General features: G+C 41.7%; 1 protein-coding gene across 1 annotated transcript in view; it reads right to left on the reverse strand.

The window, feature by feature from the left end:
* Positions 1–26,866, reverse strand: part of SCN10A (sodium voltage-gated channel alpha subunit 10) — a 151,534-nt gene that overhangs the window by 86,898 nt on the left and 37,770 nt on the right. Inside the window, exons 4-11 of the mRNA XM_007945755.1 lie at positions 24,635–24,763; positions 23,965–24,059; positions 20,732–20,950; positions 20,280–20,343; positions 16,462–16,603; positions 16,110–16,307; positions 15,210–15,380; positions 10,211–10,504 (exon numbers count right to left, since the gene is read on the reverse strand). Coding sequence (XP_007943946.1) covers positions 10,211–10,504; positions 15,210–15,380; positions 16,110–16,307; positions 16,462–16,603; positions 20,280–20,343; positions 20,732–20,950; positions 23,965–24,059; positions 24,635–24,763 — 1,312 coding nt within the window. The remainder of the gene's footprint in view (positions 1–10,210; positions 10,505–15,209; positions 15,381–16,109; positions 16,308–16,461; positions 16,604–20,279; positions 20,344–20,731; positions 20,951–23,964; positions 24,060–24,634; positions 24,764–26,866) is intronic.

The following is a 26,866-nucleotide window of genomic DNA, read 5'->3' on the forward strand; positions in this document are numbered from 1 at the left end:
ATTACAATGAATATAAATGGATTAAATTAAAGATAGAGAATAGCAGAATGGATAAGAAAACATGACCCATCAATATGCTCTCTGTAAGAGATACATCTTAGACACAAAGACAAAAATAAGCTAAAAATCAAAGGATAGAAAAACATATATCAAGCAAATGGCAACCAAAAAAACAACAGGAGTGACAATATTAATTTCTGACAAAACAGACTTTAAGACAAAAACCAGCAAAATAGACAAGGAAGGACATTATATAATGATTAAAGGGTCAATCAAACAAGAGGACATAACCATAATAAATATCTATATACCCAATGAAAGAATATCAAAGTACATAAATCAAACTTTAACTGAATTGGAAGGAGAGACAGAGAACTCCACAATAATAGTATGAAACTTTAATATACCACTTCCAATGAACCACAGAACAACTAGAAAGAAGCTTAACAAAGATACAGAAGATCTAAACAACAAAATCAAATAAATACATCTCATAGATACATACAGAAAACTCACCCAACAACAGCACAACATACTTTCTTTTCCAGTGCACATGGAACTTTCTCCAGAATAGACCATATGTCAGGCCACAAATTTATTGAGCAAGCCTCAATAAATTTTAAAACACTGAAGTACTACAAAGCATCTTCTCTCATCAAAATGCTATCAAATTAGAAATCAACAACAGGAAGATCTAGGAAAAACAATTTATATGTAGAAACTAGATAACACCCTGCTTAAAAACTACTGGGTAATAGAAGAAACAAGAAGTGAAATTAAAAAATTCCTTGAATCAAATGAGAATGAAAACACAATATACCAAAATCTTTGGGACATGGCAGATGTAGTGTTCAGAGGACAATTTATACAATAGATGCACACATCAAAAAAGAAGAAAGACAATCCAATTAAAAAATGGGCAGAAGACATGAACAGACACCACCAAAGAAGATATTCAGGCAGTCAACAAACACATGAAGAATTGCTCACATGCATTGCCATTAGAAAGATGCAAATCAAAACAACAATGAGATATCATCTTACCCCAGCAAGGATAGCAAAGTTCAACAAGACAGAAAATAACAAATGCTTTTGTGGATGTGGAAAAATTGGGATTCTCATACACTGCTGTTGGGATTGTATAATGATAATATCCACTCTGGAAAATAGTAAAGTGCTTCCTTAAAAAGTTGGAAATAGAAAAACCATTTAAACCAGCAATCCCACTACTAAGTATATATCCTAAAGAAGTGAGAGCTAGGAACAATTAGATATATGCACAGCCATGTTTGTTGTAGCATTAGTAACAAAGAGATGGAAACAACCTAAATGCCCATTAATAGATGAATAGAGAGCAAAATTACTATACATATACACAATGGAATACTATGCAACACTAAAGAATAATAAAGAATCCATGAAATACCTCAAAATGTGATTGAACTTGGAGGACATTATGTTAAGTGAAATAAGTCAATCACAGAAAGACAAATATTGTATGAGTCCACCATTATTGTAAAAAGTCAAGGAAAGTTATACACATGGAAGGAAACTTTCTCTGTTGGTTACCAGGGATGGGAGGGGAGAGGAGGGAAAATTTCCAGATAGGTAAAAGACAAGTATTGATTTGGGTGAAGGGAAAGGCAATATACCAAAAGTGAGTGACCAGCACAATAACACTAAGGAAAAGGAAGACAAGGAGAGGTGCACAATAGATACAGACAACAAAAGAAAATACTTCTACATATACAATACTGCATTATCAGTGATAACAAACCTAGGTGGATACATAGGTAGACAGGCCAAATGATCAGGTATAGGTAGGCAGGAAGGAATATGCCCATGATCACATACAAGTTTGGCAGATGATATTTCTTCATATGTAAGTGCTATATGAATGTCCATATATATAATATAGCTAATAGGGGACAAAATTATGATAACTTCCTAGCCACAGCCAAACTCCTTGAGGGAATGAGTTGCTGGAACCATGGTTATGGGGCACATGAAGCTCAATTGGCATAGCATACTACACCAAAACATTGTTCTACATCCTACTTTGGTGAGTAGTGACTAGGATCTTAAATGCTTCAAGCAGCTGTCTAAGAAGCAACAATTGGTCTCTCCTTGTCCAGAGCAAAGAAGGAAGAAGAAAATCAAAGACACATGGAAACAATTAGTTCAAGGAACTAGTAGGCCATAGGACCCACAGCCTACACAACCCTGAGACCGGAAGAACTACATGGTATCCAGCTACCACTGCCAACCACTTGAAAAGGGATAAAATTTGAGATGCTGGATAGACTGTGAGAAAAATGTGGAACAAAACTCAAAATCATAAAAAAGACCAGTTTTACTTATCTGATAGAAACCGGTAAAATCCTCAAGACTATGGCCCCTAGTCACCCATTGGGCCTGGAATTGAACTCACTCCTGTGGCTTCCAGCCAAACAGGAGACAGGCCTACAAGGTAAACAATTATACCAGGTAGGTACACTCCTTAGAACAATCAATAGTGGGAGATCAGAAGGGCAGCATTTTCACAGGGAGATAGCTCAGAGGGCAGGAATGCATAGGAAAGATAGACACAGGGAAAAGGTAATCACAGGGAGGAAGTGGTAAGTTTGTTGTTAAAATGTGGGAGAGGGAGAGAAGAAAAAATCAAAATGAACTTCTCTAAGTGCTAGAAAAACAACAGAAAAAAAAAAAAAGCCTACAGTTACCACAGGAAAGGAAATAATAAAAATTTGAGCAGAAATAAATGAAACAGAATACAGAAAAACAATAGAAAGAATCAACAAGACTGGAATTTGGTTCTTTGAAAGGATTAATAAAATTGAAAAACCACTGGCAAGTTTAACAAAGGAAAAGGAGAAGTTGTAAATAACATGAGTGAGAAACAAAATAGTTGAAGTTACAACAGAACCTACTGAAAAAAAAAAAGGATAATAACAGAATACTATGAACTGTACTCCAATAAATTTGAAAACTTAGAAGAAATAGAACAATTTCTAGAAACACACTGCCTACCCAAACTAACACAATCTGAGGTAGAAAATTTGAGCAGACTCATTACAAAAGAAGAACGTGAACAAGTCATTAAGAAACAAAACAAACAAATGAAAACTCCCAATAAAAAAATGTCCTGGCCCAGATGGCTTCACTGGTAAATTCTACCAAACATTCAGAGAAGAGCTGACACCAACTCTATTTAAACTATTCCAGAACATAGAAAAGGATGGAATACTACCAAATTCATTCTATGAAGCAAGCATAACCGTGATAACAAAACCAGGGAAAGACATCACTAAAATATAAAATTACAGATCAATATCCTTCATGAACATCAACGCAAAAATTCTCAACAAAACCCTAGTCAACAGACTCCAACAGCATATCAAACAAATAATACATCATGATCAAATGGGACTCATATCAGATATGCAAGAATGGTTCAACATTAGAAAAACAATCAATGTAATCCATCACATCAATAAAACAAAGGAAAAGTGCTACATGATCATATAAATCGATGCAGAAAAGGCATCTGACAAAATCTAACACCATTCTTCATAAAAAACGCTCTGCAAAATAGGAATAGAGGGAAAATTTCTTGACATAATTAAACATACAAAACCAAAGGCCCATATTACTCTCAATGGAGACTGAAATCATTCCTCTTGTGAATGGGAACCAGACAAGGATGCCCTTCATCACCACTCCTATTCAATTTGTATTGGAAGTCCTAGCCAGAGCAGTAATGCAAGAAAGTGAAATTTAAATTAGCAAAGAAGAAGTAAAACTGTCTCTATTTGCAGATGATATGATCCCATACATAGAAAATCCTAGAGTCTCAACAAGAAAACTACTGGAAGTAATAGAAGGATTCAGAAATGTGGTAGGATACAAGACTAACATACAAAAATCAGTTGGATTCCTGTACACTAACAAAGAGAATGCTGAAAAGGAAATCAGGAAAGCAAGACCATTTACATTAACCACCCAAAAGATGAAGTACTTAGGAACAAATCTATTCAGAGAAATAAAAGACCTATAGGAAGAAAACTACAAAACACTAAACAAGAAACCAAAAGAGACCCACATAAATGGAAGAATACACCATGCTCATAGATTGTAAGACATAACGTTGTAAAAAATGACACTATTTCCCAAAGTAATCTGCAGATATAATGCAATTCCAAGCCAGATTCTATCATCATTCTTTAACGAGATAGAAAAGCTAATTACCAACTTTATATGGAAAGAAAAGAGAACTCAGATAAGCAAAACACTACTAAAGAAGAACAAAATAAGTGGTCTCATACTCTCCAACCTCAAAACCTACTATACAGCTACAGTAGTCAAAACAGCTTCTTACTGGTACAATGACAGACACATTGACCAATGGAACAGAATTGAGAACCCAGAAGTAAATCCATCCATCTATGGACAGCTGATCTTTGAGCATGGGCTGATACCCAATAAATGGGGGGAAGACGTAGTCTCTTCAACAAATGGTGCTGGAAAAACTGGATACCCACCTACAGAAAAATGAAACAGGATTCATATCTCACACCATATGCAAAAACTAATACTAGATGGTCAAAGACCTAAATGTAAAACCTCAAACCATAAAGATCATCAAAGAAAAAAGAGGGCAAACTTAGGTGCCCTAATACATGGCATAAATACACTATCAAACATAACTAAAAATGCACAAACAACAGAAGACAAACTAGATGAGTGGGACCTCCTAAAAATTTACATGCATCAAAAGACTTTGTCAAAAGAGTAAAAAGAGAAACTGCAGACTAGAATGAGGGATGTTGTTGCTGATGTCAGATAGATCTTGGCTGAAAGTCAAGAATACCAGAAAAATGTTTATCTGTCTGTGTTTCACCTGACTATACAAAGGCACTCATTCGATTGTGTGGACCATAACAAATTATGGAGAACATTGCGAAGAATGGGGAATTCCAGAACACTTAATTGTGCTCATGAGAAATCTGTACATAGACCAAGTGGCTGTCATTCAAACAGAGAAAGGAGATACCACATAGTTTAAAATCAGGAATGGTGTGTGTTAGGATTGTATCTTTTCACCATACTTATTCAATCCATACTTATACACTGAGCAAATAATCTGAGAAACTGGACTATACAAAGATAATGTGGAATTAGGATTAGAGGAAGACTCATTAATAATCTGCAATATGCAGGTGACACAAGCTTACTTGCTGAAAGCAAAGAAGACTTGGAGCACTTCCTGGTGAAGATCAAAGACTACAGTCTTCAGGATGGATTATCCTCAACATAAAGAAAAGAAAAATGTCATTGGCCTACAACTGGACCAATAGGAAACATCATGATAAACAGAGAAAAGATTGAAGTTATCAAAGATTTCATTTTACTTGGATCTACAATGAACACCTGTGGAAGCAGCAGTCAAGAAACCAGATGTCATACTGCACTGGGAAAATCTGCTGCAAAATACTTCTTTAAAATTTTAAAGAGCAAAGATGACACTGTGAAGACTAAGATGTGCCTAACCCAAGCCATGGTATTTTCAAGTGCCTCATATTCATGTGAAAGCTGGACAATGAATATGGAAGACTGAAGGAAACTTGATGTCTTTGAATTGTGGTGTTGGGGAAGAATACTGAAGATAGCATGGATTGCCAGGAGAATGAACAAATCTGTCTTGGAAGAAGGGCAACAAGAATGCTCCTCAGAAGCAGGAATGGCCAGACTTCTTCTAACCTACTAAAGTCTTGTTGTCAGAAGGGACCACTCCCTGGAGAGGGATATCATGCTTAGTAAAGCAGAGGGTCAGCAAAGGGGAAGACCCTCAGCAAGATGGATTGACAAAGTGACTGCAATGATGGGCTCAAGAATAGCAAGGATTGTGAGGATGGTGCAGGACTGGACAGGGTTTCGTTTTGCCATGCATAGGGTCACTATGAGTTGGAACTGACTTGATGGCACCTAATAACAACAACAATAGCAACACAGACTGGGAACAAAATTTTGCCAATAATATATCAGACAAGAGACTAATCTCCAAAATTTATAGAAAACTTCAACACCTCAACAAAAGAAAAAGATAAGCAATCCAATTGAAAAATGGGCAGAGAACATGAACAGACACTTCACCGAAGTGGACATTCAGGCAGCTAACAAACACATGAAGAAATGCTTGTCATCATTAGGCATTAGAGAAATGCAACTCAAAACACCAAGGAGATATCTTACCCCAGCATCAATAGCAAAGTTCAAAAACAAAAAACCCAGAAAATAAGAAATGCTGGCAAGGGTATGGAGAGGCTGGAACCCTCATATACTGCTGGTGGGATTGTAAAATGGTACAACTTCTGTGGAAAGAGCATGGTGCTTCCTTAAGTTGTTGGAAAAAGAAAGATACCATATGATTCAGCAATCCCACTATTAGGTATATATCCTAGAGAATTAAGAGCCATGACACAAACAGATATATTATGCATTCCCATGTTCACTGCAACATTATTACCAATAGCAATAAGATGGAAACAATCTAAGCCCCATCAGCAGATGAATAGACAAATAAACTATAGTACATATACACAACAGAATACTACACAACATTAAAGAATAACAATGAATCTGCAAAACACTTCATAACATAGATTAACCTAAAGGACATTTGTTGTTGTTGTTGTTATGTGCTATCGAGTCGGACCCGACTCATAGCAACCCCTCCTTGGGTTTCCGAGGCAGTATCACTATGGAAGTAGATTGCCCTATCTTCCTTCCGAGGAGTGGCTGGTGGGTTTGAACCGCCAGCCTTCTGGTTAGCAGCCAAGTGCCTTAGCCACTATGCTACCAGAGCTCCCATAAAGGACATTAACCTAAGTGAAATTAGTCAATCACAAAATTATTGTATGAGACGACTTTTGTAAAAAGTTCAGAAAAGGTTTATACAAAGAAAGAATTGTTCTTTGAAGGTCACCAAGAGCAGGAGGAGAAAGGAGGGAAAATCACCAACTTGAGGGCAGATACATATTAACCTGGGTGAAAGGAAAGGCAGTATACACTACAGGCGAGGTCAGCACAAAATGATCAAGGCAGTGGAAGACATAGGAAGGAGCATGAGAGTTAAAGGCAACAAAAGTGAGTACTATTACATACACAATCCTGCAATCACAGTAATACAATAATTTGGGAGTGTATGCATAGCTAGATTCTCAAGCTGAAAAGGGGTGGAAAAGTAAATGGGACTACATCCATGAATATATATAGGTTTTACAGAGGTTATCTCTACCTATATATTTATATGTGCTGTAAATACATCCATGAATGCAGTAGAGCCTTCAGGGCACAAAGTTATGAAAATGTCTTAGTCATAATCAAATACCTTAACGGAATGAGTCAATGGATATAGAGGCTTAGGACTATAGTCTAGGGAGATGATAAGGTCAATTGGCATAACACAGTCCACAAAGACAATGTTCTACATCCTACTTCAGTGAATACTGACTGAGTTCCTAAAAGAGTATGAGTGGTCATCTAAGGTGCAACTATTGGTCTCTCCCCATCTGGAGCAAATAAGGGTGAAGAAAAGCAAAGATGAAGGAAACAATTAGTTCAAGGGACTAATGGAACATATGAACTCCAGCCTCCGTGGCCTTGAGACAAAAAAAAAGCAGATGGTGCCCAGCTACCACTGCTGACTGCTCTGAAATGGATCACAATAAGAGGTCCAGGATAGAGTGAGGAAAATGTGGAACAGAACTCAAAATCATAAAGAAGACCAGGCTTACTGGTGTGACGAAGACTGGTGGAACCTCTGAGGCTATGGCCCTTAGACACCTTCAAACTAGGAACTGAACCTAATGCCTGTGACTCAACTGTCAGCCAAATGAGAAATAGACCTGTAAGTTATTAACAGTATTATCAGGAATGTATGAATTCATTATAACACTCAAGCATATGATAGCAAGAGGAGAGCATTTGCCCAGGGATAGAGCTAGGAAGGTGGAGGAGGATAGGTAGGAAGAACAACGGGAAGGTGGGTGTAGAGATTAAGTGGGAAGAATGCTGTTACAGTGGGGGGACAGCAGTAAATATCATAAAACAGAATGTGTCTGCATTGTTGAATATTGTTGTTATGTACCATCGAGTCATCTCCGACTCATAGTGACCTTATGTACAATAGAACAAAACACTACCCGGTCCTTTGCCAGCCTCACAGCCCCTGCTATACCTGAGACCATCACTGCAGCCACCATGTCAGTCCATCTTGTTGAGGGCCTTTCCCTCTTTCATTGACCCTCCACTTTACCAAGCATGACATCCTTCTCCAGAGAATGGTCCCTTCTGACAACATGACCAAAGTAGGTGAGATGAAGTCTGACCACTCTCACTTCCAAGGAGCATTCTGGCTGCACTTCTTCCAGGACCAATTTATTAGTTCTTTTAGCTGTCCATGGTACTTTCAGCATTCTTCACCAACAGCACAACTCAAAAACATCAACTCTTCTTCGGTCTTTCTTATTCATTGTCCAGCTCTCACATGCATATGGGGCGATTGAAAACACTATGGCTTGGGTTAGGTGCATCTTAGTCTTCTTCAAAGAGATGTCTTTGCTCTTTAGCACTTGAAAGAGGTCTTTTGCAACAGATTTGCCCAATGCAAAATGTCTTTTTTGTTGCCGTTAGCTCTTGTGCTCCTCCCTGTCTTGATGTCTTGACTGCTGCTTCCATTGGCATTGATTATAGAACCAAGTAATATGAAGTCTTTGACAACTTGAATCTTTTCTCCATTCATCATGATTCTGCGTATTGGTCCATTTGTGAGGATTTTCATTTTCTTTATGTTGAGACGTAATCCATACTGCAGACTGCAGTCTTTGATCTTCATCAGTAAGTGCTTCAAGTCATCTTCACTTTCAGCAAGCAAGATTGTGTCATCTGCATATTACAGGTTGCTAATGAGCCTTCCTCCAATCCTGATGCCACGTTCCTCTTCATATAGTCCAACTTTTCAGATTATTTGTTCACCATACAGATTGAATAAGATATAAGGATACAACCCTGATGCACTCCCTTCCTGATTTTAAACCATGCAGTATCCCCTGGTTCTGTTCGAATGACAGCCTTCTGGTCTATATAAGGTTCCTCATGAGTACAATTACGTGTTCTGGGATTCCTATTCTTCTCAGTGTTATCCATAATTTGTTATGATCCACACAACCGAATACTTTTGCATAGTCAGTAAAACACAAGTAAACATCTTTCTGGCATTCTTTGCTTTGAGCCAAGATCCGTCTGGCTGAATGGAAAACCAATTTTCTTTGCAAACTTTCACCCGAATCACATTCTTTAAAAAAAATTATTATTATTATTATTTTAATTGTGCACTTGAACCTCTAGCCTTCAATTAGCCACCAAGTGTGTAACTGTTTTTGCCACCCAGGGACTAACACAGCCCATATGTCTGTAAATTTGTCTTTAAATTCTCTCCTATTGCCCATTGGAGAAGTTCCTTTGCTTCTTGCTGGGACCTTGAATCACATGGCATCCAATCAGAGATTGAGCTATGTGACAACTCTGTAAGACTTATCTGAGCCAGTGGAATAGTTCTCTGTATTCCTGACTCACCAGAGAGCGAGTAAAAAACATTAGGGAAATCATTAATGAAACTGGGGAAAACTCAAATTAAATCACAGCTCTCAATCCAATGAGGAATCCCTGCCCTAAACATTTTGTGACTATTTTCTAATAAGAGCGTTAGTCAGTTAGTCACTGGTGCCTAATTTGTACATTTTGGCAGGTCGCTTCCTCAATGGGCCCCTCTCAGAATTTCTCTGGGCCCCATTTGTCAAGCCTAGGGTAGTTGGAAAGAGCCACAGGCAGGAAGAGAAGGCCCTCAGTATTTTCCATACTCATCCAGGGAGCAAGTAGGCCTATCTCTAAAATAGTGATAATTACTGGGGACAGAGAAACACTGTAAAGAGATATGGGGTCAAACAGAAATAATCCATTCACTGAATTGCAGAATAAACCAGAAAACCTGTTCAATCTCAGGAAAATCCATCTCTTTATCTAGCCCTCACTTTCCCTGACTATAAAATGGGGGTAGGATTGATGTCTATTGGTACTACCCTGGGCTTCTAGGCCCAAGGCCTCTACCTGGAGGGCAGCCTGATAGAGTCTGAAGTATTTACAAGCTCACCGAGGTTTCCATGGCTCCAGGGGCTAGCTCACTAGTGGGCAGTGTGGGGTGTCCATCTTCTCCATACCCAGAGCCAGAGTTGTAGAGTTGAGGAATTGAGCTGTTAGGGAGGGGGTCTTTCTGGCCAGCACCCCCACCCAGCAACAGAGAGCTCCGATGGCTTTCACGGTCTGCAGGGAAGACTCCATCATCTGTGACACCATCAGGAAACGAGAAGTCTCGGCTAGGAACTCGGAAATGGAACACACTGCCATGGCTAGTCCGGCGTTTCCCAGAGGCAAGGCCTAGGAAAGACTGGGCATTGCCCCAAAGAAGGAATGAAGAAAGGCAGGTTGAAAGCTGGTCCTGTAGACAAGTCTGGAACTCAACATTTCCCTCCACTCACTCCCATTTCCCTGTCCTTATTTTCATGACCTCCCAGGGGCTTGATAAAGAACTCAAGACACAACCAGTACTCTTGGTATTCATGTGGGGGAAGAGGGAAGGGGACTAGGGAAAAGAATATTCTATGCAGATTCTGGGATTAGTCCAGGAGAGATGAGAGAGTATGAAGTGTTTAAGATCAGTGAATAGGCCATGTTGGCCAAGGACATGTCAGAGGACAACTTTGTCACTCAGATGGGTCAGCTATTTACCAGCTTTTGGCCACAGGGCTGGACAAAGCTGTCTCTTAAGTTTCTTTCCTAACACAGAGTTATGACCAAAAGAGATTCTATTATGCTGCACTAGTACAAACATGCTTGGTAAATGGCTGTTAAATCAAAGAGTTGTGCACTTTATTGTCTGAAAATTAGGTTCTACAATTCATTAGAACCAGTCTGTATGGATGTGAGAGTTTGTGTTGCAAAGGAAGAGACAAGTGCTTTATAATATAATGAGCTTCCAGGATCCCTTGAGGCAAGCTTTGAACAGTAACAATGGGGAGATTGAAGGGAGAGTTGCAGTCTAATTTCCTGGAAGAATAATGCCATCCCTTCAAATCAATAATGTTTCCCATCAAAATCTTCCACTGAGGGAATTGTGTGGCTTATAGTTGCCAGAGGAAAGGAGCTAATTCACAGGCCCAGGAGCCTCTAGAGAGTTAGTGTGCCAGCTTCACTAATCTCCAGGACCATCGTGGGAACTTGACCATAATAAACCATTAATGTTATTCTCAGGTTGTATGTAGTGTTACTAAAATTTAAACAATGACTTTCTGCCAAACATGGAGCATACTGCTATATATTTCCTTTTTCCTTGTTTCCATTTATTTACTAAATTGCTAAAGTTGAGCATCTTGCCAATTAGAGCTATTATTTTTGTCAGATGCTCTCAAGTCAGCTCAGCTTATAGTGACCCTATATACAACAGAACAAAACACTGCCTGGTCCTGTGCCATACTCATAATCCTTCCTATGCTTGAACCCATCATTGCAGCCATTGAATGCATCTCATTGAGGGTCTTCCCTTTTTCACTGACCCTCTACTTTACCAAGCATGACATCCTTCTCCAGGGAATAGTCCCTTCTGACAGTATGACCAAAGTAGGTGAGATAAAGTCTGGCCATTCTCTCTTCCAAGGAGCATTCTGGTTGTTCTTCTTCCAGGACAGATTTGTTTGTTTCTCTGGCAGTCCATGGTATTTTCAGTATTCTTCATGAATATCACGATTCAAAGACATCAACTCTTTTTTGGTCTTCCTTATTCATTGTCCAGCTTTCACAAACATATGAGGTGACAGAAAATACTATGGCTTGGGTTAGGCACACCTTACTCTTCAAAGTGACATCTTTGCTCTTTAACACTTTAAAGAGATCTTTCTGCAACAAATTTTCCCAGTGCAATATGATGGCTAATTTATTTACTGCTGCTTTGATGTGTGTTAACTACGGATCTAAGTAAAATGAAATCCCTGACAACTTCAATCTTACTCCTTTCTCCTTATTATCTCCTTATTTATTCATCTCACATAACTGGAGTTTTCTTTCTTGATAATTTCTAGAAACCTGTTTAGCAACCATCATTGGAAACCTGTTATTATAAGCAGAGTGTTCTTTGTCTAGAATACATATTCAAAGACTATGGAACTCAAAATCTATGAATTCTTCCCACTTTTAAAGCAAATAATAAGAATTGGCAACCCACCTAAAAGATGGAAAGACTGAGTTATGTGCACTTGGGCACTAAGCAAACCAACATAAAAACCTGGGAAGAAAACTTTGGTTCCATATTTGACAGAGCACCTCCTTGGTCATCAACTAATATTTTACAAATAACCTATTTGACAAATGGTGGGCAGTGACATCTGGATCTAAGAATTAGATCCTTAAAATACATCATCCAAGAAGGCCAACTGCTCTTCTGTGTTTCCTGCAGCCTCTGCTGTGTCTCTTCCAGGTCCTTGCTCCAACCTCTGCTTGTGGCTCTGTCAGAAAATGGATTTATATAAAAACTTCCTAAGGTTTATTCACCACATGAACACATCCGGAAAAAGAGGAAGGATTTGCCTTTATGAGTAAATTCCAGTCAATCAGTTAGCATGAAAGTAGTACTCAAACAATGTCTCCTTGCCTTTGCACACACAGGTTCTTCCATCTACCTGAAATACACTCCTTCCTAAACTCTCTCAGCCCCCAGTCTCTGGAGGAACCCCTAATCACCATTTACTCTTCATCTCAGTTATCCCTTCCTCTGTGAAGCCTTTCCTGATATACACTATCCTCATAAGAGTGGATCCTCCCTACTCTGTTCCCAGAACACCATCCAAAACCAAATTATACCCACTGCCATCGAGCAGATTCCAACTCATAGTGAGCCCCATGGGGTTTCCACAGCTGTAAATCTTTATGGAAGCAGACTGCCTCGTCTTTCTTCCATGGAGTGGCTGGTGGGTTCAGATTACTGACCTTTTGGTTAGCAGCCAAATACCTTAACCACTACACCACCAGAGCTCCTTCAAAACACTATAGCAATTCACTGCCGTTGAGTTGGGTTTCGGAGGCAGTATTACTACAGAAGTAGATTGCCTAACTTCCAAGGAGTGGCTGGTGGGTTTGAACTGCCAGCCTTCTGGTTAGCAGTCAAATGCCTTAGGCACTATGCTACCAGTGCTCCCAAAACACTATGTTGTTGTTGTGTGCCAACGAGTTGGACCCAACTCATAATGATCCCTCCTTGGGTTTCTGAGGCAGTATCACTATATATTTACCTTTATTATAATATTTATTGCATAGCTGTTTATAGATCTGCTTCCTCTATATAATTAGAGGTCCTTGAGGAAAGGGACCATGTTTTAGACATCTCTTTATATAAAACATTTGGTATTGTTGAATGAACAAGACACAGTTCTTTTTTTCCCTTTGAAGATAAGCCTTGTTGAAGAGACAAGCGTGGACACATACCAAACAATTATTGGACATCCAGGTGCTAATCTGTGTGGGATTGACTGAATGGGAAAATGAGATCCCAATTCAGGGTGCCATTGTATTTCCATGGAAGCTATGATTCATCCTGCCCTATGATTGTCAGAGCCCTAGTCAATTTCCCTTTGAAACATCTTCTGAGCTGTGCCCTGTGCATGCCAGGTGATGCTCAAAAGAGTTAGAGCAAGGAAGAGAAGGGCACAGATGTAGATAAATGGTGCAGTGTGGGTGTATGATTTAGGTCAATGTGTATGTATGTGTATGTGTGTGTGTGTGAATATCAGTCTGGGGGTTGGAGACATGATATTCCAAAAAGAAGAACATCCTTCAGGTGAACACAGGAAAAGAGGTTGAGAGGGAAGTGAGGGGCAGGAGTTTTGGAAAACAGCAATGTTGATTCTCTATTAGTGTGGGAACTAGACTCTCACAGAAGATTATTCTCTTGCACTCATGTGGGAAGGGCACATTTGGAGTACATAAACTTTGGGAGTAAGGGAGGTGAAGGGAAGAAACTTGACGAGTACAGGAATCTTGAAGTGGGAGGCAGAAGACTATTATGGGGGGGGTAGAATTTCTACAAGGTCAGAAATGATGTCCTGAAGCGATTTATAATGCTGGATCATATCACAGAGATAGTTCATGGGACCTTCCATGACAACAAGTGAAAATCTGGACTGCAGGTCCTGAGGCATGAAGTGAGAAAGAAACTTGTGAAAGAGTTCAGCACCACGGACAGGACAACAATGCAGTTCCAGAGTTGCAGGCTACAGTGTCTGAGGGCAAAGGACTTCTGATAGTATAGTGGTTAACGCATTTGGCTATTAACCAAAAGGTTGTTGGTTTGAACACATCAGCTGCTCTGTGGAAGAAAGATGGGGCAGTCTGTAAAGATTTACATACAGCCTTGGAAACCCAATTGGGGTCACTATGAATTGGAATTGACTCTGGCAGTGAATTTGGTAGTTTTTAGTTTCTGAGGGAGGGCAGGTGACCTTTGATGTCCTTATATACTTCAAGGTCAGCATAACCAGTATCAAGGTTACCACTTTCCCTACAAACATGAGTTCTTCCTCCAGGCCTCCTGTCTTGGCATCACCACCCAATTAATTGCCCAATCATGAAACCTGGAAGTCATATTGGCCTCCTCTTTCCTTTTTACACATTTCACAATCCTAGTCTTATTTGTTTTGACCAAAAAAAGTCTTTATAATCTACTCCTTTCCTGTTCACAATGACTTTGCCTTAGTTTAGGTCACGATTATTGGGGAAAGTTCTAGATTACTGGGAGCTCTGGTGGCGTAGTGCATAAGGCATTTGACTGCTAATCAGAAGGCTGGTGGTTCAAACTCACCAGCCACTCCTTGGAAGGAAGGTGGGGAATCTACTTCCATAGTGATACTGCCTCAGAAACCCAAGGAGGGGTTGCTATGAGTCAAAATTAACTCGACAGTTTGGTTTTTGGTCTGGATTATTGAAATATCCTAATCTCTATGCCTCTAGCTCTCTCCCTGCTACAAATCTCTTCCTACTTCAGCCCATTGTCCATGACAGCTGAGAAGGTGGGTAATCTTTTTAGAGCACAAATATAAACCCCTTACCATCCTGTGCTGGTTGTAGGCCTCAGATTGGGGTGATTTGTTGTCATCTGTGGAGACTTCTGACACTCTTGGCTTTGCCCTGTGCCTTTTCTCACTGGTGTTTTTGGAGGTTAAAGGTGATCCGTTGCGGGAGTGGAGAGAGGCTGTGTCAATCCCTAGCGCTGCCAGTACCTGAGGAGAGAGAACAGAAGTTGCAGCCAACAGTATCTTGTTGAGCTTTACATAAATGTGCTCCCCAGATATGGGGGAGCATAGGGTGAGGGTATCTGACATAGGAGATTAAGGGACAGAAGCTGGGTGATGGTGGGATTGTGACATTGTAGGAAGATCCACCTGTGGGTCATATCTCATATCCAGAGTCTTTAGTAGACTCTGTTGGTACCCTGCCCAGATTCCCTCTATCAGATCAGTACACCCATCTCCAGCTGGTAGGAGTGTTAGTTACTAATGGTTCATAGCTGCAGCAGTCTTCAGAAAATTTTCTTTGGCTTCCTTCCCTTGGGGAACAGCCTGTATCCAATGACTAATTGATAAGAGAGTATAATCCCTTGCTTCAAGATAGGGGTTACCCTGTGGTACCAGTCATGCCCCAGAGCTCCCCATGGAAACAGACTGAGGCTTGTCTCCAGATGACAGCATTCCCTTGTTCAGTTCATCCCCCGCCCCATCCTGCTTCCTTCATTCCTCTCCTGAAAGCTGTCCCTCAATAAATCACTTGCACAAGAATCTTTGATCAGGTTCTTCTTTAAGAAAAGCTGGCCTAAGACCATACCTGAGGTTAGCTGAATCCTACTATAGGTCCCTAGAATGACAACCTTAATCTGAGTCGCTGGTCCTGACCTTTTCCTAGGAATCTACAGCTTACAACTGACTTCACAAAGCTGTTGCCCCCTCACAAACCTCCTGTTCCTTTTGGAGCATCTGAAGGGTCTCCTGGAACTTCTTCTCCTTTGCTTCAATTTCGTCAAGGGTAGCCTGATTCTGCTCCTCATATGCCATTGTGACCACAGCCAAGATCAGATTGACCAGATAGAAAGATCCCAGGAAGATGACAAGCACAAAAAAGACCATATAGATTTTCCCAGAAGCCCTCAGGGTCTGCAGATTCAAGAGAAAGAAGAAAGAAATGTTGTGCCCATAACACACAGATCCTTCAAGTTAAGTCAGGTTTGTACAAAACAAATGTAGATGGATCATGCAGATGACCCAACAGCTTCTGATCAAGTTTGTGTGGGGATATGTAGCTCAATACCTGCTGGTAGAGGCGTTCCCAGGAATCCTGTGTCATGAGGCGAAACAGTGACAGGAAAGCCCAGGCAAAGGAATCAAAGCTGGTGTAGTTAAAGTCCGGGTTTTCAGTTGTTTTAAGGCAGAAATAACCTTCAGGGCAGTGACTGCAGCAAGAACAGAGAAAGTCATCCACTGTTTAGTGCCATGCCTATTAGGGGCAAGGCAGCCCAGGGCTACAGGAACACCACAGAATTTGAAGCCAGAGATCAGAGTTCAAGGCCTGGCCTTCCTCTTAGTAGCTGGTGATCTTGGACACTTAGTCTCTTCAGGCCTTAGTTTCTCTCATCCATAAAGTGGAGAGGCTAATACTTTCACTTCATAGCTCTGGATACAGTTCCATGCCTAGGGGAGCAGCTTGGGAAAGGCTAGCTGACTTTTCAGACATAACCCCAGTAGGGGGCAAGCTCTTTGCAAGTTTATACAAGAGGAAAGAGAGTCAGTGACAATGATGCAGTTTGACAACTCAAGCCTGGAGATTGGTCTATCAATGGAGAACTCATATGGGCCAGTTCCATTGACCAATTATATAACAATGAAAATAACACTTTCCACTTAGAAGCACTTAAACTGTGTGTTGTGTGCTCTCCTACTCAATTTACAAACACTGTAATTTAATTCCCTCCAAAATCCCTCTCTACAGATGAGGAACTGGAGTTCAGAGAAGTCACTTGCTTAAATGATACAGTTGTCAACATAAGAGAAATACAACTGTCAGCTCAGTACTGGAGTCATCCCAGCCTTCTCCTGATTGAGTTGCTGATGATGGAGGGCCAAATTAAAGATGACTGCTGAGGGAGTAATGAGGTGTGAGGCTGTTGGCTCCTTTATCGCTCCCCCGCCCCTCTCTCTTTCTCTCTCTCTCATAATGAAGGGATGAATTGATGTCAAGGATAATCTTTAAACTCAGCGCATGTGAGGTGCTTTTACCCACCCCAGTGAGGATGGCCTGGTTAAGGAAACAGTAATGCTTTGTTTGCAGTTCAAGATTCTTCTGCTCCCAGGATACCTCCACCAACACTATCTCTTTTGGGCCCTCCTTATTCCAGACACATCTGTGAATACACAATCTCAGGACCCATAAAACTGATTAGGGTTCCAGCAACTTAATTATAATCAATCCTCATTCTGTCTCTAAACTTGGTGGAGATTTGGGAGTTTCCAGGATCTATAACTAACATTTAGAGACATCCTTTAATTTGTTCTCCTAGGAAGCTAGCCAGGCCATTACCTGTAGGTTTGCTAGTTAACTCTGAAGGTAGCCTTATTTCTGTCTTCTGCAGAACCACACTGTAGTTGCTATATATTAACAGCTAACTGCTTAGTGCATCAGTGCCAACTGCTCTGAGGATTAAATGGGAGCAAAGTGAATATTATATGGAAAATGCAAATTACCTCAGAAGCTACTGAGAGAATGGACAGGAATAATAGATGTAAAAGAATACTGAAAATTGTCAAGCGTTTCCCAGTACCTATTGTTCACTTTGGGAGCTCTGGTAGCATAGTGGCTAAAGGCACTTGACTGCTAACCAGAAGGCTGGTGGTTCAAATCCACCAGCAACTCCTCGGAAGGAAGATGGGGCAATCTACTTCCGTAGTGATACTGCCTCGGAAACCCAAGGAGGGGTCTCTATGAGTTGAGTCCGACTCGACAGCACATAACAACAACAACAACAACATTGTTCACCTTGAGACCTCAGACACTTCCTCCCACATTGCCACTGATCAGTGTGGGACTTTGCATAGGGCTCTGGCTTCTCTGTGGTCCAGCACAGGGCCAGAGTTTGGTGTTCACAGTATGTCCCTTCAGGGCTACTTTGACCATTGTCCTAAGCTGGACCTTCCCTACCATCCCAGCACTACCCACTCCTCCATTGTCTTGCTGGAACCTGCCCAACAGAATGCCTGGTCTCTTTTGGAACTGAGAAGTTTGTAGGTGGTCCACAACTTTACCACCAACAGTGTTTGGGTTGCTCTAGAGTCAGCACCTTGAGAAATACCATCTCCAGACAGGAAGAGGACCTTGAGGGCCCCTCAATTTAAGTCAAAGACAAATAAAAACTTACATCAGAACAATTCTTTCCCTGAGCCAAAGAACCAAATGCCAAGTGCATTTATGAGGAAGAAGGATAAAGACCCTGATGTTCACCAAATCCTCTTGTTTGCTCCCACCTTTCAGTGATCTCTGATGTTTTTCTAGTGGGCTGATTAAGCAAGACTTCTGCAGGCCACACCCATTTCCAGTTGGGCAATATGGGCCTTTTAACCACTCAAAGATACGGATAGATTGTGAGCTCTGATCTCCCAGGCCCATAACCATGGAGGTGGGCCTTTTGATTTGTTGTCTGAACTCTTTCTGCTCATGTCTCATTGCCAAAGAAGCAGGTAGAACCAAAGGGTCCCCACCCCTTTGCTTTGCCTCATACTCTGTTCCACCTGAAATGGGCTCCATCCAAACACCGTCTCTTCAGTCCAATGTGGAGACACTCTTATCTGCCCTTCAGTGCTCACCCAACCACTGTTTCCAGGAAGACTTCCTTGACCGTCACCTGCTATGTCCTCCCCTGCCTCCTTACTATCACCTTGCTGTATTTCCCCAGCCCATGGAGCTTCCAGCTCAGCACTTATTCTCCACAGTGTAGCACCTTTACATATACACGTCAGAGCTTGCAAAGTGGCAACCTGTAGGCTGAATTTGGCCTGCAATTTTTTTTTTTTGGTCCCACAATATGTAGAATTTTTTTTGGAATTGGAAGCAAATGTTTATAGCTCAGAGATTTCACATAAAAATCCAGTTTTTCTGTCTCTCTTTTAAAAGTTGGAAGAGCTGAAAGCAACAGACCCACATTTTTACATAGTATTCAAAAGCTGGGCCAAGCAGTGGCTGTCCCCTCCAGATGGGGCATGGAATTTCAGCTGCCATGGTCCCCACCACTCCACTCACTTGTTTTCATGTGTCAGGCCTCTGTAAGAATTTGATATTGCAAAATCTGATCCATGTGCTTCTTCCTCCATATGAAGATAACAAAACCCACGTTATGAAGTCACGATGATTAAATGTAGAACATTTGATACAAAACACATATTTAATAAATATTAGTCCTTCCTGTGGTAGATTGTTTGCACAAGTGGCCACAATTTTCCCCCTTCCTGTATTCATACTTTTTTGCAATATTGCTTTGCAACACCTAGTCTCCTGCCTGAGCAAGGTGAGTTCCTCTTCTTCCAACAAGAGGTGGAGTCTAGTTCCCCAGCTCTTGTATCTGCCCTGGGCCGTGACTTGCTTTGGTTAACAGAAGGCAGTAGAAATGATGTTGTGTCAGCTCTAAGCCTAAGCCTCAACAGGTCTTGCAGGCTTCTTTTCTCCCTCCTAGAACCCTGCCTCTGAGAACAAGCCCAGACAAGCCTTTTGGGAGACGAGAGACCACATGGAGTAGAGACAAGTCATCCCAACAGAGACCATCCTAGAGCAACCATTTTCCCACCAATCTGCATCTGCCTGGAGACACATAAATCAGCCAGCCCAAGGTGCTGGTGAGCAGAGTCATACGTTAAATGTAATGGTTGCTGTTTAAAGCCACTCAATATTGGGGTGGTTTGTTACACAGCAAAAGCTAACTCATACACTCCCTCCCTATGAACTCTGAAATGGTGAATGCTATGACTTATTCATTCTGCAAATTCCTCAGGGCCTGCAACCCAGTCCCTGTCCAGAAAACGCTGATGACAAGATGGAGAAAGTACTTCTGGACACTGGTGCTTCATCATGGGCTGGGCACTCACCCTGCATCAGATCCATTGCCACATAGTAAGGGATCAGAAGTTCCCGGCTTATTGATTTGGAAATCTGCAAAAGAAAGGGAAAAATGAAAGCCTCACAAATGGCTGTGAACCCCCAACTGAAGCCTTGTGCAATGAAGGCAACACCTAAGTCTCCTGCTGAGCAAGGTGAGTTCCTTTGGCCATGTGTACTCAGTGGGCATGCTGGGCCATGCAGATAGTGAAAAGCCATATTTGAGAAGAGAAAAGCTGACTAGTGACTTCAGCTCTGAGCCTTCCCCATCACAGGCAGAATAATTTATAGCTCATTTCATTGCAAAAGGGGCACTGGAAACAGGAAATGCAGAGCCCCAAAGTAAAATATAACTCAAGGGAAACATTTCAGCAGGACGGATGAATGCAAATACATGTCCAATACAGACATGTGGTTCCTTCACACCCCTTGTCATCCAGACCTTTACCCTTATGGCAGAAATTCCACTCATGGATCTTATCAGAGTAATTGGCAGTCCCATTAAGAAGCATGCAGTTCTTGACACATTTGTTCTTGAGGTTGCCCTTGAAGAGCTGTAGGCCCACTAGAGCAAAGACACTCAGGCAGAAAATGGTGAGGATGGTCACATCAGCCAGCTTCTTCACCGAGTGGATCAGTGCTCCCACGATGACCTTCAGTCCTGCAGGGAAATGATAGGAGTGTTCCCACATGGACAATGCACCATGCACAACCACACACATGTGCCCAAAGCACTTGTATCTTGCTTGACTATTACTCCTCCACATAACACACAGTTGAGATGTTTTACAAACTCTACAGCAGTTCCAAACCCAGTTCCTCATCTGAACCTTGCAATAACCTTTTGGAACAGGTAGGCAGAAACTATTGTCCCCATTGCAAAGCGAGGCAACTGAGACTGAGGCAACACATTTCATGTCATCTTAAGCCTAACAAATTGCTGAGACTAGCAATTTAAAAAGTAATTGTAGGTACCTACTCTGTGCCGGGAGCTCTGGTAGTGTAGTGCCTAAGGCACTTGACTGCTAACCAGAAGGCTGGTGGTTCAAACCCACCAGCCACTCCTCGGAAGGAAGGTTGGGCAATCTACTTCTGTAGTGATACTGCCTTGGCAACCCAAGGAGGGGTCACTATGAGTCGGGTCTGACTCGACGGCACACAACAACAACAATACTCTGTGCCAGATACTATGCTAGGCAAGAGGCTACTAATTTCACTTCAGTCATTTGGCGGCTACTTTTCTGCACTCACCTCAGTTCTCGGAGATAGCGCAAGTCTTGAGTCACATAAACTTTTCTGTATATATGTTGTGTATGAGTGGAGAGAGAGAGAGCTGCAAGGGAGACAGAGTGAGACAGAGATAGAGAAACAAAGAGAAAGAGGGAAACAGATTTGCAAAGGAAGAGAGATGAACATGGTCATAGTGTGAGACCATGAGACACTGTGAGAGAGTCACTGAGGAAAAAGCAGAGAGAACACTGGAGTTATGTAAGAGCTAAGCACAGCTGGCTGCAAAGATGGAGTCCCTGCATGTTTAAAGAGGGATGTTTTGTTGCAGTAGCAAATGTAATCACCTTCTGTGGGAGTGTAGCTTGATGGATAGCAAAACACTGTGCCAGGGAAGTAATCTAGAATTACTAGATTACTAGTAATTTGGTAGACAAACATCCATTGAGCACTAACATGTGTTAGTCCCTAGGCTGAGAGCTGAGTGGATGGTGGGTTTGTCTGACAATTGAGCAGAAAGCATTTATTAAGCATATGGCATATGTTAGGCAGTCTCTAACAGAGGCTTGGGGGTGTGGGTGGGTTGGGTGGGGTATGGGGAAGTTGGGAAAGATCAGGAGTTCTATTGAGGGCATGAAGCCTTGTCAGAGCCCCTAAATACGAGTATGAGTTGAGTAAAGAGAGAAGAAAGTGTACTGCTGACAGATGAGAGGCATGGTCCAGGCAAGGAGGTGAGCAAGGGCATGGAGTACTTGTGGAACCACAGGCAGACTCTGAAACACTATGTGAGGTGGGTAGAGGTAAGAGATGAGCCAGGAGAGGGGATCTGGACAGACTTCTCAGGGTCTTCCCAGCTAAGAGTATGTGAGAGAGACATCAAGGGACAGAACTGGCCACTTATTTGCTATGGCTCCCTTCACAAAGAAGTTTGTCCAATGAAAGTTGACAGGCTTTCCAATCATTCCCTGCAGGTAGAATGGTAGAAAGAGGCTTCCAATTTAGGTTGGTTGTTTCTGTTTTACATAAGGGAACTAATTCTCAGAAGTGGGGGGAAATACCTATCAGGCCACAAGGGGGAAGTGTTAGGTCCTGTTTCAGAGATTTTTGCCATGCCTCTCTCTTTACCATGCCCACCATCAATCTAGTAGGAGTTGAGAGTTTGTCACTGGGCTACTGATGAGGCCAGGAATCTTGAAAGTCCAGTAAGATGAACTATGATGGACTACTTCAGTTTCTAAATCCTCTGTAATCAAAAATTGCCTAATTACAAGTAGTGCCTGGGATCTTAAAAGCTTGCAAGCAGTCATCTAGATGCAACGATGAGTCTCTCCTCATTCAGAGCAAAGAACACCAAAGACACATGGAAACAATTAGTCCAAGGGACTGGTAAACCATGCGATCCTCAGCCTATACAACTATAAGACCAGAAGAACTAGATGGTGCCCGGCTACCATGGTCAACCACTCGGAGGGGGATCAATGTAGGAGATCCTGGATAGAGTGGAAAAACAATGTGGAACAAAACTCAAAATCATTAAAAAAAAAAAAAAAAGAAATAAAGAAAGAAAGAAAAGAAAAAAGAGAACAGGTTTGCTGGTCTGATAAAGTCTGGTGGAACCCCTGAGATTATGGCCTCTAGCTGCCCTTCAGGCCTGGAATTGAACCTACTCCTGTGGCTTCCAGACAAACAAAAACAGGCATATAAGCTGAACATTTATATTAGGTAGATACACTCCTTGGATAGATCAATCATGGGAGAATAAAAGGGCTGTGTATGTACAGGGAGACAGCTTGGGGGGCAGGAGTGCATAAGAGGGAAGGACACAGGGAAGAGGAAGTGGAAGGGGAGCTGTTGCATTGTGTGAAATTGCAGTCAATGTCATGAGACAAAGTGTATGAGCTGCTGTATGGAAAGTGAATTTGTTCTGTAAACTTTCACCCAAATCACAATAAATTTTTTTTTTTAAATTGCCTAATTATTATTTCCTCTGGGGGATTCAAAGACAGGAATGAGGCTCAAGCTTTAAGATTTATAGAATTGAAGATATTCACCAGAGTTTTAGGACTGTCTCGTCCCTCTTTCCCTATTTCCAAGTATAAGCCTTTAGTTTCAGGTATGAATGCGAATTCAACTGAGGGTCTTGCCACAATAAGAACAGAAAATGGGGACATAGCATTCTTGTTGTTTATTGCTGATGAGGCCACACAGTCCTGTGGACAGAAGACTGGCCTAGGAATCATGACCTTGGGCTTCCAGGTCTCACTTTACCTCTTATTAGTGGGCTGGTGTTTTCTACTCTTTGGGCCTCAGTTTCTTTGTCTTTTTTTAAATGGAGACAATAGTCCTTGCCCTGGAAGCTTACTGGGCTCCTGTGAAGTTCAACGGACATTAGGCTTTGAAAACCAACATATTACTCTGTGAATAAATGTGCTGGTTAAAGTCTCTCACCTGGGATCACAGAAACTGTTTTTAAAGCTCTAAGAACTCTGAATGTCCGCAGGCCTGAGACTCCTCGTAAGTCTTCTTTTAATATGCCAATGTATCTGTAGGGCCAGAAGGCAGTCAGCATCTCTGCAAGGAGAGGGTCTTGGGAGTGGATGTACCATAAATAAGGACAATTTTGGGTAACACAAGCCTAGGAAGAACCCAAAACATAAAAACTGAGAATCTAGAGGTTCTTCTACCAATAGATTCCCTAATACTGACTTAAGGGTGCAATATTTTCTAGAATGGGTCCTTTGAGAAGATGGATTACAATCTAGGTCTCTCTGTCTCACATGTACGGATATCCAAACATGCAGCCTTGGCCAACTAGTCTCCTCAGAGGCTAGTTCTTCAGGGAAAGACCTCCATGTTGGGTCAGTACAAAGCTGAGCCTTGTCTGGTCAACTCTGAGTCATAAGGTCAAACTCCAGGTCTCTGATTTTTCTCTGTGGGTATGGATAGCTCCTGGAAAGTGATCCCCGAAGCAACACTCAATGGGAAGAAAATCTCAGGTCATGCCATTGCAAATGAGGAAGCTGGACTGAAATGAGGGCACATCCCTAGAGTGTAAGCATGGAAATACCCATAAGCCCTCCACGGACCTACATGTGAATCAACATGGAGAAATACTCACGCCAGGGTAATGACACTAAAATCCAGCCAGTTCCAAGGATCTCTCAGGTAAGTGAACTCATTTAGACAAAATCCTCTTGCTAGTATCTTTATCAAGGCTTCAAAAGTGTAAATGACAGTGAAGACATACCTGGAAAGGAAGGTAGGAAAGGGTGGGAATATTAACTGTGCCATGGAGGGAGCTCCATCCAGGAGGGAGAGATGAGCTGCTGTGATTGTTCAAAATGTGAAAATATGAAATACAAAACAAACACCACCAACGTGGGGCAAGGAAAGAGGAGAAAACAAGAAGATCAGATGTAGATTGAGGAACACAGGTTCACACATCCAAAAATGGATGGGGTAGAGAGAGATATGTACGTGGCTGAACTGATAGGCAGCCTTTCTTTCTCTGAAGGTAGAAGGAAATTAATGGCAGGTGAAGAACCTTCACAATATTAACATTCTTTCCTTGAGTGAGTCTGGTGATTCAAGAGACAAAACAAGGATTTTCCTGTACCATGAGGCTCCTTGTCCTGAGGGAAGCTGGAAGCTCCTCTCCCAACCTGTTGATGGTAGAAGATGTGGAAAGGGGATAAGTCCTTGATATATCTTCTTCTCTAAACTTCTATAGTTCAGATTGCCTTTTTTTTTTTTTTTTCTCATTCCATACCTAGTCTGCAAGAGTTCCTGGCCTCAGGGATCCCAGTCCAGGAGCTTCATAAGGTAGCATTAGGAAACAGCTAGATAACATGGGGGAAAAAGCAGCTGAATCCACAAATGCTTTCCCAGGAAGATAGCTCCTATTACAACTATCTCAAAACAGTCCTTTTATTGTTCTGGGCATCTTGATAGGTTTCAATCTGAAGAATTGAATGTGGGACTAAGGTTGAGTAGGGTAGTGTTTCTCAAATTTTCAGAATCCCTAGATCACCTGCAGCAGTGGTTCTCATATCCTAGTGAGGATCAGAACCAAATGTAAAGCTGTTCAAATAAGAGTCCTGGGCACCTCCTCCAGAGTTTTTGATTCAGTAAGTCTGGGGTGAGGCCCAGGGATTAGCATTACTAGCAAGTTCCCAGTTGATGCTGATGCTACTGAACTGGGAACCACCCTTTGAGAACCACTGACCTAAGGAACTCAGGTGCACATGTAAGTCACACAGAACTTTGGATACTTTTTGATTATCTAAATTTTAAAAATTATAAATATGAAACTTGGAATTAAAAACAGCAAGACTTTTGGTTAAATATGGCAGCTTGAACATATTCATTTACCTTCATCCTTTCTGAAACCCCTCTAAAATGACAATAAAAGGATTTTTTTTTAAAGCATAAACCTATTAAGAGAAAGATAATGGAGAATACAGCAAGAGCATTTTGGAACCTGGAGAGTAGATGGATGAGTGGTATCTGACAGAACAGACCCAAGAATGCTGAAATGTCAGATGGAGGTGAGGAATGCCCGGAAGCAAACCAACCCACACTGCAGAGCCTCAGAACTGCTCAGGAGTTAGAGATGCTAAGTACCTCTGAAGATGGGGTTTGGATACAGGATAGCAAGTGAGGCAGAAAACACTAGGACTGTTTGAAAATCTGTAAAAGAAGCAGTGGGCTTTCTAGATCCCACCCCATGCCAACTCTGATGAGTAACTTGGCTGGGACACAATTCTTAGTAGTTTGGCAGTTATGATATAGTCACCCCCCATGATAAGATCTGATATAATGTAATCACCTCTATGATGAGAACTGCTATGAGCAGCCAATCAGTTGAAAGGGAGTTTCCTCAGGGGTGTGGCCTGATTTCAATATATATGGACACTCTGGCAAAGCTCTCTGGCTGTTTTGCTCAATCTGAAGCCTGCATCTGGCTCATCATCTTCTTACCTTCAGTTCTATGGACTTGAACCAGTGGGCTGCCATCCTGCCTGACAATCTTGTGATTTGTTAGCCTCCACAGCCTATGAACCAACAGCTTGTGGTCTGACCTGTTGACCTTGGGTTCATTCAGCTACATGAGTCAGGAGGGGCCTCCAGCCTGATGTCTGACCCACAGACTTGGGATTTGCCAGCCTTGGAATTTGAGCTCTGGTAGCATAGTGCCTAAGGCCCTTGACTGCTCACAAGAAGGCTGGCGGTTCAAACCCACCAGCCACTCCTCGGAAGGAAGGTTGGGCAGTCCTACTTCCGTAGTGATACTGCCTCAGAAACCCAAGGAGGGGTCGCTATGAGTCGGGGCCAACTCGACGACAAAAAA

The sequence above is a fragment of the Orycteropus afer genome, unplaced genomic scaffold (assembly GCF_000298275.1).
Source record: "Orycteropus afer afer isolate SDZICR_OR568_19922 unplaced genomic scaffold, OryAfe1.0 scaffold00142, whole genome shotgun sequence".
Lineage (NCBI taxonomy): Eukaryota > Metazoa > Chordata > Mammalia > Tubulidentata > Orycteropodidae > Orycteropus > Orycteropus afer.